The sequence below is a fragment of the Mauremys reevesii genome, unplaced genomic scaffold (assembly GCF_016161935.1).
Source record: "Mauremys reevesii isolate NIE-2019 unplaced genomic scaffold, ASM1616193v1 Contig15, whole genome shotgun sequence".
Classification (NCBI taxonomy): domain Eukaryota; kingdom Metazoa; phylum Chordata; order Testudines; family Geoemydidae; genus Mauremys; species Mauremys reevesii.
Window position 1 is genome coordinate 426,582 of NW_024100771.1, and position 12,265 is coordinate 438,846.

Below are 12,265 nucleotides of genomic sequence, written 5' to 3' on the forward strand. Positions count from 1 at the left end.
ATTTGAAAATATAGAAAAAACCCAAAATATTTAAATAAAAAAATGGTATTCTAATATTGTTTAATAGTGTGATTGAAACTGCAATTAATCACAATTAATTTTTTTAATCACTTGACAGCCTAGTCCAGAGTTTTCTCCCCAGGCTGGAGAGCGCTAAGGGGTCATTGTAGGGGGGAAGCAGTTTAATGTCACACGGAGAGGGGGGATGATCAGGGTTAATATGGGAAGTGTATCCTGACCTTAGCTTTGGAGTCACAACCCGTCTCCATAATAACAACCCCCTGTGATAGAGTGGGAATTTTCATATTTTTTGAATGCTGGATGTGCCTCAGTTTCCCCTATATAGGGAAAGGCTAAAAAGGTGGTGGGGAAAAGGGTATTTTCTTTACAGGAGAATCCAGGTGGGTCTGACGCCTACCTGATTGGGGCCTGGGCCCAGAGAATGGCCCAGCAATTTGTTACCTGGCAACTGATGGTCCAGGCCTGGGCAGGAAACCAGCCTGTTCTGACCACTTGGAGAACAAAGAACTGAGCTGGGGTGCCTGTGTGTGGGACAGTCTAGGTGGAGACTGGCTCGGTGCAGGGCTCCACAGTGATCAGCCTTGTTCCAGTCCAGTCTGATCCACATGGTGGCGTACACCTCTTTGCGCCATTAAGACCGTGTGGGTGTGGGAGTGGGTGTGGGTGTGAGGGTGGGACAGGCCAGATTTCCCTGCTGCAGACAAGCAGGGCGAGGAGGCCAGGGGCCCTGCAGAGCCTGCTATCTCATGAGAGCCCCAGTGTGTGTTCCTCAGGAAAGCTGCATTGAGTTAACTTAAATTGCTCTAAAAAAGATGCAGAAACTCTGGTGCAAACCCCTGTGTGACTCTCCCAGCTCTGTGTGGATGCGGCTGGTCGGGTTTAGCTTCATGTTGGACAGGAACCAACCTGAGCTGAACCGAGCTCAGCCGGGAGTCTGGGCACAAACTGGAACCCGTGTAATCGACCTGCTCCTGGCAATTCCCTTGAACAAAGCAGCGGGGATGGGCTCAGGGAGGACGGGGACTCATTTCTCCAGGGCTTGGCTGGGGTCTTGTGCTGCTCTCAGCTCCTCCCTGTGTTGTTCCTGCACAGGGATAGGCCTTACGGTCTGTTGTTATTTCTCCTGTTCCCCCATTGAGGGTGTATCCTCTCCTACACCGGCTGTGCCATCTCCCAGCTCTGGAGCATTGGGCATGGTGCCAGGAGGGGCTGGAAGGAGCGAATCTCTCCCTGGAAACTGAGCTTGGGTCACCAACTTCAGTTACCTGAAAATCCTCGGGCTCTTCAGAGTCCTGGAACAAGAAGCAGAGAGAGAGACATGAGAATTCACACAACAGAGTCACCTGGAGCGAGGATCAGGTACATACACGGTCCCCTCTCCACAGCACCCAGCTCTGCACCATCTCACAGCAAACCAGGGTTCAACAGGCTCCGACTCCCCCTCGTCTTTTCTGTCCCACGTTCACCAGCTGGGTTTCTCTCCTGTGCAGATCCCGTCACACCCGCCCAGCCCAGGGACTGCTCCATACAGGGGAACAGGCCCCCGCTGTGCCCTAGAACAGCGACCCAGGATTCTCACCTCTCTCTGCAGCCAGCCCCTCTGGAAGGAAATAGAGAAAAAACCATCACTAGCATGGGTCAGTGTCCCCAGGGCTAGAAGTCACAGTTCTGTCAGACGATGCGATAGGGACCATGGGGACTACGGCCAAGGAGCCAGCTTCTCATAGGCATTTCAACACCTGAAGATGCAGAGGGGCACCTGGGATTTTCATAAGTGCCAGAACAGGGGAGGTGCGCAAATCCTATAGACATGAATGGGAGTTAGGTGCCAAATCTGCTTTGGGGCTTCTGAAAATCCCACCAGGCACCTATTTGAATTATTAGGCACCTAAATACCTCTGAAAGTCTGGCCCTAGGTGCTCAAACGCTAGAGGCCCAGATGCTCAGCTGGTGTCAATCAGGGAGGCTCCACAGATATCCAGGGAGCTGAGAATCTGGCCCTGAGTCTGTGATAATGTCTCTCACATCAACCAGCTACAAAAGGTACCAAGAAATCTCCCCTTTATTCCCCAGCCCTGCGTAGGATGAACTGCAGGGCAACTCTTTTGATGAAGAGCCATTTATGAGTTTATGGGAAATATTCCTTTCTGCTCAGAACAGCTTCTCTGAGCTCAGAAATCCACCAAACCCTGCCCATGAGGAGTCACTGGGATTTCTCAGCTAATCCAGCTTTTCATGCCTTTTTGGGCTGCGTTTCTCTGAAGGCTGATGTGACTGGGTTTAACTGACCAGCACAAATACCCCTGTAAAGTGAACTCCCAGCTCCCTCTCTGTGCACCTCCCCCAGAACAGAGACAGTCACAGCCCAGCAATGCAGCTCCACATTCAACCCACCAATTCACATTGCAAAATTCCAGACCCCAATTCCAGAACTGGAGCATCGAGACACAAATCAGAGAGTGAACAAAATACACAACAATTGTGAACAACCAATACAGCCGAGAGCATCAGCCCCTGTGCTCAACTGGCCAGGGACAGGGTGGGAGGTGGCACTGGGCACACACATCAGTGATTATGAATTATCTCCTCAGCTCTAATCTTCCTCACAGGGGCTCTCAGCAATCAGGGGATCTGGGACCCCAGGAGTTCTCCCAAGATCTGGGCGCCTCTGGGCTTGGACACAGGGCTCTGAGTCCAGCTCTGAGCCATGGGGAATATGAACGCACAGGCATTAATAATAACTCATCCAACTAGGACCATCTCCTCCCACATTCTCAGCTCCGTACTTCCCCCAAGAGAACCCCTACATCAATATAAGTAGAGACAAACCCTCAGCAGCATCCCTTACCCAGGAATCCCGTCACAGCCTCCTGGAGATTGTTCTCTCGAGGGATATCCCAGATTCTCTTTTCTAGCTCAGGAGAATCAGGCGCCGGTTGTGGAAACGTCATCTTCTCACCCCTACAGAGACACAAGTGTGTTTACTCCTCTCCTTTCTCAGCCCTAAGTTCCCGCCCCTCAAAGTCAGAAAGGGGAGCGGGTGGGAGCTGGGGCCACAGGCAGAGCTAACAGGGCCTCTGCTCACCAGGGAATTTAGTGCCTGCACAACTTGCCAGGGCCCAGCCTCAGGACTGGGGACCTCTCTCCATCCAGAGAGAAAACACAGTCCAAGCAGCTCCCCTCACACCTTGCCAGGCCCACATTCCCCACCTGTATCTGGAGGGGCCACTCCTAGGGCTGAGAGAGGGGGCCCATTCTCCAGCAAGGGGATGGGATAGCTCAGTGGTTTAAGCATTGGCCTGCTAAACCCAGGGTTGTAAGTTCAATACTTGAGGGGGCCATTTAGGGATCTGGGGCAAAAAATCTGTCTGGGGATTGGTCCTGCTTTGAGCAGGAGGTTGGACTTGATGACTTCCTGATGTCCCTTCCAACTCTGATAGTCTATGATTCTCCCCTCAGCCCCCAAAGGGCCTGGTTGCTCCCCATGAGATGGGGGCTTCAGGGACGTGGACACTGCCCCAGTAGGGCCTGGGCTGGGACACTCAGCTCTTTTCCCCCACATGCCTCTGAGCCTCCCTTACACGGGAGAGGCTTTGGTCCAGATCCGAGCTGGGCCCTCACGTTGACAGGCCCTCAGCCTCATTAATGATCCCCTGATACAGTCTGAACCCCCAGGGAGGGTTCTCTAGCCCAGAGTTGTGGGATAATCCCTTCCCCAGGGTGGGTCAACCAGCCATAGCTGTAACAGCCCCAGGGGATGGGGATGGAGGGGGGCTGGATTCAGAGGTTGTGAGACCGTCTGGGTTTGTAGCCTGCTCTCTGGAGCCTCTTCCCAGCACAACAGGGTTTGAGGGGCAGATGAAGCCCAGATTCACCTGCTCATGGCACTTCTGACACCCTAGAGGGGACCAAGAGACAGAGAAGAGAGTCAATGCCCATGGCCCAGCCCAGCCCCCTGCCCCAGCCCGAAAGGCACTAAAGGGCTGTGCTAGTGGGAGCAGAGCCCTTTTCACACCAGCTGCTCTGCAGAGATGGCCGGGCCCCCTGAACTGAGCCCCAGGGCTGGAACAGCCTTTCTCCAGCCCCCACAACGGCCCAAACTCCTGTCTGTCTGCGGCCCCGTGGTCCCTGGCCCTGCAGACACACCAGGCCACACTCTCTGCACTGAGTTACCCTGGGGGCCCCCAGTGGCTATGGGTCTGTCCTCTCCCTGCTCTGGGCACATCTGACACAGTCTCACCTGCAGCAGTTCTGGTGCCGGCTGCTGACACTTCCCCTCCAACTCCATGATCAGGACACTGAGCTGGGAAATCTCCTTACACAGGCGGGTGACGTTTTCCTCCCTCCTCCTCCCAATCTCCTTATCCAGCTCTCCCAGCCGGGCCAGCAGGAGGTGCTCTTGTTGTGCCAGGAACTGGCGCAGCTGCTCACATTCAAACACCACCAGCTGCCTCTCCACTTCCGTCTGCCTCTAGGGTGCACAGAGAGATGCAGGGACATGGGGAGAGCGGGGTTCATGGGACATAGCACAAAGCCTTGTCCAGGCATCAGAGAGTGTTTCATTCAATATCTTTGCCAGTAGAACTGTGTCTGCACTAGAGCTTTTGCTAGTATAAAAATGACACCAAAAATCACCCTCCCCCCAATCCCCATTACTAACGAGCAACAGTTTTAAGTGTAGATCAGGACTTGGCAAATGATGCTGCCCAAACCACCCAATGGCATCGCTGGAAACGTCTGACACTCAAACCCTGGGATCAGCACAAATGTTCCCCTGCTTCACCCTGACCCCTGCAACATCTGTGTATGTTCAGCAGTTTTACTGGCCTCTCCCCCTGCCCCCAGTGACAGAGAGGAAAAGCCAGAGGCTGCTCCCAGCTACCCCAGGGTGAACCCATTAACTTCACTGGGATATTAACACCATGGTATAGAGGAGTCTGACCCTAACCTAAGTTCCCTCTAAGCTGTGCCGCTGGGTGTCCACCCAGCAGGCTATCAAGTGCCAGGCATTCAGGTGTCCCTCCCCGTACTGCTGTGCTGCTCCTGCCCTCTGCCTTGGAGTTGCTCCCTAGAGTCTCCTGCTTTTGTTGCAGAGGGGGAGAGGCTGGCACTGATATCAGGGTGTCTCCCTCCCCCCACCCGTGTACTCCAGATCCACAGAGCCAGAGCAGGGGTGGGGTGGGATACGACAGGGCTCAGGAGGTAGGGCAGCTGTCTGAACATGCCAATCGACTTAAAAGGGCAGTGTACTTTCAGTGTACTTAAAGGGACAATGTGCATCTCTCTCTCTATCACACACACACACAGTGTGTCTCTGTCACATACACACACACTATCTTTCATACTCACCTCCCAACACATACTTGTATTATTGTTGTTGTTACTTCCTGATACTTCTTTCAAAGTGTATTATTTTAGTGTTTTGACTGGTCACTGCATTTCATAATTTTTATTTCTCTCTTACGCTTAAATTTAATTCTTTGAGTAGTGAGTTCTAAAATGCCTAACCTATCCTGGCTGGAGTAATTATCCCAATGGTAACTTTTAAAAAATATATATATTATATCTAGGTTTTTGGTTCTATTGGTGGCGCACATCTGCACATTACCTCAATATGGTGCACATAAGAAAATTCATTCCGCACATGGATGGAAAAAATTATAGGGAACATTGACTCTAACCCCACTGACGTCAGTGGGGTCACTCCAGATTTACACTAGGTACCTGAGAGCAGAGTCTGCCCTATACTGTTTAAAATGACCCTGAACTGTTGTCCTTCATTGACCCTGGAAATCCTTTAACCTTCTGAATGACCCAGACACCAACCAGAACAGAGACCCCCCCGCTGCTGTCGCTGATGCCCCTGTGCAAACCTGCCAGGCAGGGCAGGGGCACTTACCTGGAGCCTCTCACTCTCCCTGTCCCAGTAGGATTTCAGTCCCAAGAGCTCTTCTCTCTCTTCCCGCAGACACTGCAGGCGGCTCAGGATTTGCTCCTGCAAACAGAAACAATGGCTCTAGGGGCTGGGCTGGGTGCATTGGTTTGTGCCCAGCCATAGTGTTTTCACTGAGCAGAGTGAGGTTGTGGGAGCAGATCCCCCTTCTCCAACCCACTGAAAAATTGACCCAGCTCCAAAGTAACTGCGGGCAAAGCTGCTGGGCCTGGCCCAGTCCCTTCCATGCACCATCGTCTCCAGGAATGTGGCTGTTTGCCTGTCACAGTTTGGTGCTTTTGAACAGCTTTGGAACAGACCCTGGGAGGATCCCTTTAGTGTGGCAGCCCCGTTAGGGTCACAGTCTTTCCCTTGGGCAAGCCACTTGGCTTCTCTGCCTCCTGGGGCCGAACCTAAGAACCTTCAGCACCCCTGCCTCACGCTGTGAGCTGCCTTTGTCGAGTCCACCTAAGTTGAACACCTAAGGCAGGCTTGTACCCACAAAGGGAGCCATGCACCCCCACTTCCTTATTCTTACGCTGTAAAAGCAGAAAGGTTTATTAGATGTCTGGAACACAGCGCAGACAGTGCTTAGTTAACACAGACAAGGGAAAGGTACAGCCTGGTCCATCTGGGTCCGTCCCAGAGCCCTGTGACCCCTCTGTAATCCCAGTTTAGAAGCTTCTCTCCTGCCTCCAGCACAGGGCCGGTGCTACCATTAAGGCAAACTAGGCGGTTGCCTAGGGCACCAAGATTTGGGGGCGCCAAAAGGCGGTGCCCTCAATTTTTTTTTTACAGCAGTTCCTCCCCGAGCGCACGGTCACTGCTCCACTTCTCCCGCCTCCCAGGCTTGCAGTGCCAATCTGCTGTTTGGTACCGCAAGCCTGGGGGGAGAATTAGAGTGGGGGCGCGTGCTCTAGGAGGATGCGGAGCAGAGGTGAGCAGGGGTGGGGAGGTGCCGCGTGGCTCCCTGGGCCGGGGGGATGGGGAGCTGCTGGGGGGGGGGTGCCTCAGGGTGGGGAGCTGCCACAGGGCGTGTGGGGGGGCAGGGCGCAAGGTTGAAGTTTCGCCTAGGACACAAAATTTCCTTGCACCGGCCCTGCTCCAGCAGCTCACATTTAATAACCCCTCCTGGCATCACATTTAATAACCCTTTGTCCTCCAGCTGGTCACACCCGGCTTTCTTCCTAAGGAGGGTGGAGACCATCCATGGTCATTTGTTGTTTGGTGCCAAATGTCCAGGCAATTGGAGTGGCCATTGTCTTCTGGGGCTCTCCATGCGCATGGGGTCCCAGGCAGCTAGGAGTTGGTCTCATCAGTATCTCTGGGTCTCTGCAATGAGTAGCGACAGCCTGCTCCCTGCCCAGGCTCAGCTTCTGGGGACAGAAGCCCCTCTGATCATGCTGGAGGGAACGGGGATGGCTCTGGCTCACTCGGCTGCTGTCTCCAGAAGCTGCTATTCTCCCAGTCAACCCGGATGCTGCGCCGCACCGGGCAGCATGGCTGGAAGAGGCTCTGGCCCTGCCACTTCCTCTTCCCTCCTGGGATAGGTGCTGGGGGTGGGGGGTGGGGGCTCTTGACCCTTCATGGCCCTCTAACGAGTCGCCTATCCCAAGTATTATGAAAATTTCCCCTGCATCACAATCCCATTATCAGGCAGTTTGCTGACTTTAACCCCAGGCTGGTCAGACACACTGTAACTCTCAGCCCTGGCAATAGCTACTCCCTACCCTGTACTCCTGGGCAGCCTCCTCGATGGGAACCACCGTGTGAGCGTGGTGAGCCTTCGATTTATCACACACCACACAGATGGGGGTTTGATCCTCCTCACAGAACAGTTTCAGGGCCTCCTGGTGCCTCTCACACACTCTCTCTCCCTCGGGCTCTGTCACCGACTGGAGCCTCAGGCATTTCACTAACTCCACCAAGTTCCCCAGCTGCTTGTTGGGCCACAGGTTTCTCTGCTGGGAGGTTTCTCTGCACTGGGGGCAGGAGAAGTTTGGCTCCGGCTCCCCACAGCACTGGCTGATGCAGGTCTGGCAGAAGTTGTGCCCACACTCAATAGACACCGGGTCTGTGAAATACTCCAGGCAGATGGAGCAAGTCACTTCATCCTGGAAGCTCCCGGCCAGGTCCCCAGCAGCCATGCCCCCCAGGAACCAACCGCTGCAGTTTAGTTTCACTTTCCTGAGCTCAGAAACCTGTTTTGCTGGATCTGGGGCGTTCTCTTCCTGCTGTTCCCAGCAGGCCCTGAGCTGAGCTGCAGTGACTCACCCTGTGGGCTTGGCTACACTGGAGAGTTGCAGCGCTGGTGGTGGGTTTACAGTGCAGCAACTTACTCACCGTCCACATTTGCAAGGCACATACAGCGCTGCATCTCCCTGGCTACAGCGCTGGCTGTACTCCACGTCTGCCTGGGAAATAAGGATTGCAGCGCTGGTGATGCAGCGCTGCTCTGCAAGTGTGGCCACCAAAAGTGCTGTAATTGGCCTCCGAGGTATTCGGAGGTATCCCAGAATGCCTGTTCAGCCACTCTGCTGTTTTATTGTGAACTCCGGGCTCCCGGAGCTGCTTATCTAAAAAACAAACACAGCTACTGTTTGCTCCAGCAGAGGCAGGCAGGGGGATTCTTTTGGAATGTTCACAGCTAGTGTTTGCTTGAGGAGAGAAGCAACATGGTGGGGGGGAGGGGAGAGGGGGGAGTCCATTTTGGAGCAGCTGCTTATCTGGTCTGAAGGCTATTTGCATTTAGTGAATAAGAGATGGGTGGGGGAAGGGGTCAAAACTTTTTAAATGATTGAAGGTTGGTGCTGTGTATCTTCCAGTCCTTAGAACTTACAAGGCAGGGAGCTCACACAGTGTCAGCTCCAAAAATCCACTCTCTCTGTCTCCCCCACGCTCCCTGTCACACTCCACCCCACCCCCTCTTTTGAAAAGCACGTTGCAGCCACTTCAACGCTGGGATAGCTGCCCATAATGCACCACTCCCAACAGTGCTGCAAATGCGGCCACACTGCAGCACTGGTAGCTGTCAGTATGGCGACTCTGCAGTGCTTTTCCTACACAGCTGAACGAAGACAGCTGTAACTCACAGCGCTGCAAACCTGCAAGTGTAGCCAAGCCCACAGTGTCACAGCCCTGGGGCTAGGGAGACAGAGCCAGGGTTAGCGAAGGGTTAACACCAGCTCTTCCCCCAGACAATCTGTGCAGAGTCTGGGGCTGGCTTGAGGGCTGGTTCCTTCCAGCCTCAGAAAGTCCCTGCCCAAGTGAGGGCTGCAGCTGAAGTTGGGATCAAGGGGAAGGTGCTGGAGCTGCTGAGAACTGTTGTGTCTGGTGCTGGGAGAGGGGACAACTCTGAAGTGAGGAGAATAAAGAACAGGAATAAGAAACCCTGTAGCTCTTGGGTCTGAGTTAGTAATAAAGCCTATTACATGATGCTGCTGCCTCCATTATCATCTGGGATACCAGGCTGTGTGGCTGCTGCTCCCTGGTGGGGTCTATATGAAGGAGAGATCTTCATTAAAGACCTCTCTGTGCCCAGCGAAAGAGAGATTCCAGTGGCTGGAACCAGCCCCTTAGGGCAGTTCCGGGCTCTGTTAACAACAGCTTCTGAGCTGGAGGCCCTAGGTGAGGAGAGAGACCTGGGGGAAAGTGCTGGGGACAGGCAGGGAAGTGACTCTGCACAAAGGGCCCTGGGAGCATCAGATCTTGCTGCTCCTGGGAATCTTTCACCTTGGTGTTAATGTGCCTGAGGAAAGGCTCTGAGCTGTGTGAACATCAATGAAGCTGCTGCCTTCAGCCAGCTCTCAGCTCTGGTCAGGATCTGCCCTGGGGGAGCTACAGGGACACCCAGGGAAGGGGAAGACTGGAGGAAGCTGCCCAAAGAAAGCAGTTCTCTGCCAGAAGGGATCAGAGAAAGTACCAGGCAGGAGGTACCTGCAAGGCCCTGAGCAGGAAGAAGGAGCTGATTTAAACAAACAGTCCCTAACTGCATCATTCAGGCTCCCTGGACTGGACCCAGAGGAGAGGATGGGCCTGGGTCCCCCTACCACCCAAGGATGGATGTGGATGGAGACTGCTGAGAACCCTGACAAAGCTTGTAGGTACAGAGATCAGGCCCCCTTGGTCAGGTCTATCTTGGGGAGGCAGGGAGGTCAGAGGCTCTCTGGCCCTCCCTCCATTTCCCCAGCGAGTTCCAAACTGAAAACCCTCCAGCCCCTCCTCTCTGGCCTTTTTCTCTTTCCTGGGCCAGGAGGCCACCTGATCTCTTTGTTCTCCAACACCTTCAGCTGGCACCTTTGCAGGGGAGCGGCCAGGCCATCAGTTTCCAGGAGACAGGGCGTCAGCCATTCTCTGTGCAGACAGTATCACACTGGCCCTCTAGAGCTCTACAACAATCACACCCCCTTATCCCCACACCTAGATACTTAAGGAATGCATAGGAGAAACTGAGGCACCCACAAAGTATTCAGAGAAAACATTAAGAACAGTCCCACTTCATCACAATTTCTGCCCTGTTGAAGAAAGAAGGGAAGAAACCTGTAAAAGGGGAGCAATGGAAAAGGGTTAGGAAAGGCCCTCAGGCAAAGGCCCAAACTTCTGGGACTCTTGAGCAAAGGTCCACTAAAGGGGCCAGCAGCACTTTTGGTGGGGCCAGACTCCTTTCAAACTGGAGTTTCCCAGCTCCAGGAGTTTCCCAGCTGAGGCTTGGGAACACTGAGAAAACAGCCACTTGGGGAGAGGAGCTAAATGGTCCCTGCTCTCTGGCTCGTGCTGCCCTCTCTCTTTTCTGGCAGCTGTCACCCAAGGGAGGGGATGGCTCTTCTCCTGGCACCTGGGCTCTGGGGTCAAGAACTCATCAGAGATTCCTGCTTGTGGGACGTCAGGGCTGCTGCTTTAATTCCCTCCCTCCAGCCTCCTCCCTGCTTCAGGAAGGGTCGCCTGGCAGTGGGTCAGCAATGGTCTGGGGATGCTTTAGTAAGCATCACAGCCCCCCACATGGTATGGGGGTTACAGCCCCTCCCTGCTCCTGATAACACGCGCCCAGGGCTCCCTGATCCCTGTGTCAATGGCAGGGCTGGGGGACCCAGCACTTTCGAGTTACTGATGGAGTGTTGATGAAAAATTCCTTTGGGTTTTGCTCTTTTCTCTCTCATAATCCAATACTGATCAAACCCCCACAGATTTCCCTCATTTCCCATTTAATTACCAAATTAGATATAAAATCATCCTCATCTCTGTCCCTTCTCTCTCGTTATTGTTGATTAATATAAAATCTCCTCAGATTGTATCACCTTCTATCTAATTCTCAAATACTGATATAAAATCCTCTCCGACTGTGGGTTCCCCAACCCTTATCTGCAGCCACTTGTTTTGAAGGGAAACTGTTGCCCAGAGTCATTAACCCAGTGGGAATGGCAGGGGCTAAATCCCCAAAGGACTGTTGCCGGCTTAAAGAGCCCGAGGCGGAGCAAGAGCAGGTTTGTTGCTTGGTGTGCGTTGCACTAATTATTACACCAGGGTGGAGAAGCAAAAACTAGGTTTATTTGAGTTTAAAAAAGGTGCTAGGGAGAAAAGCATTTTTAAATTTTGCATATTTGCACGCAGGCGGGATTTTAGCATTTATATTTTATTTGTTTGTGTAAGCTTTTTGTTTGTTTGTTTTTTTATTTTTTTTTAATAGCAGTTACATTAGGCATTATATTTTAGCATGTTAGAAAAGTTTTTATTTACAAGCTTATTTTTGGCTTTTATAGCATAAATGCATACAGATTTTTTTTTTTTTGCTGCTTTTGCTGTTTTAAATTTTTACATTTGCAAGTTGAGATAGCTGATAGTTACATATTTTGCTTGCAGTTTGTTAGCATTTTAGGCTGGTTAAAGTTTATAGCATGTAAGAACTTTGGTTTACTTTAGGCCCAAAGTCACAACTTTGGTTTACTTAGGCTTAGTGACATTAATAATTTTTTTTGAGACTATTTAATAAACTTTTGGCGAGTTTTTTTAAATTTTAAAAACAAAAAACTATGAAGCTTTATAGATATATGTATAACTGCTTTTTTGAGCTTAGTTATTCCCAACCCAGGAATGAATGCATGGACAAAAGAGTGGAATGTTTATTTAATAATTAAGGGATTGGGGCATTGACTATAAATTAGGTAGGTATACCAAGTGGTTTAATTTTTTAGATGTTTTGGTGAATAATTTAGTTTTATATGCATGTTCCCGATGGACCCAGCAGGATTTGGTAAGTGGGAACCACACCCACCTTAACTAGTTTATATGCTTGGAAGGAGCACTGTGAATGTGCTT

General features: G+C 52.1%; 1 protein-coding gene across 1 annotated transcript in view; it reads right to left on the minus strand.

Moving 5' to 3' along the window:
- Nucleotides 1–8,101, minus strand: part of LOC120393123 (zinc finger protein RFP-like) — a 209,827-nt gene extending 201,726 nt beyond the window's left edge. The window contains exons 1-3 of the mRNA XM_039517721.1: nucleotides 7,684–8,101; nucleotides 5,921–6,016; nucleotides 4,262–4,492 (exon numbers count right to left, since the gene is read on the minus strand). Of these exons, the coding sequence (XP_039373655.1) occupies nucleotides 4,262–4,492; nucleotides 5,921–6,016; nucleotides 7,684–8,100 (744 nt within the window). The 5' untranslated portion in view covers nucleotide 8,101. The remainder of the gene's footprint in view (nucleotides 1–4,261; nucleotides 4,493–5,920; nucleotides 6,017–7,683) is intronic.
- Nucleotides 8,102–12,265: the final 4,164 nt, after the last annotated feature.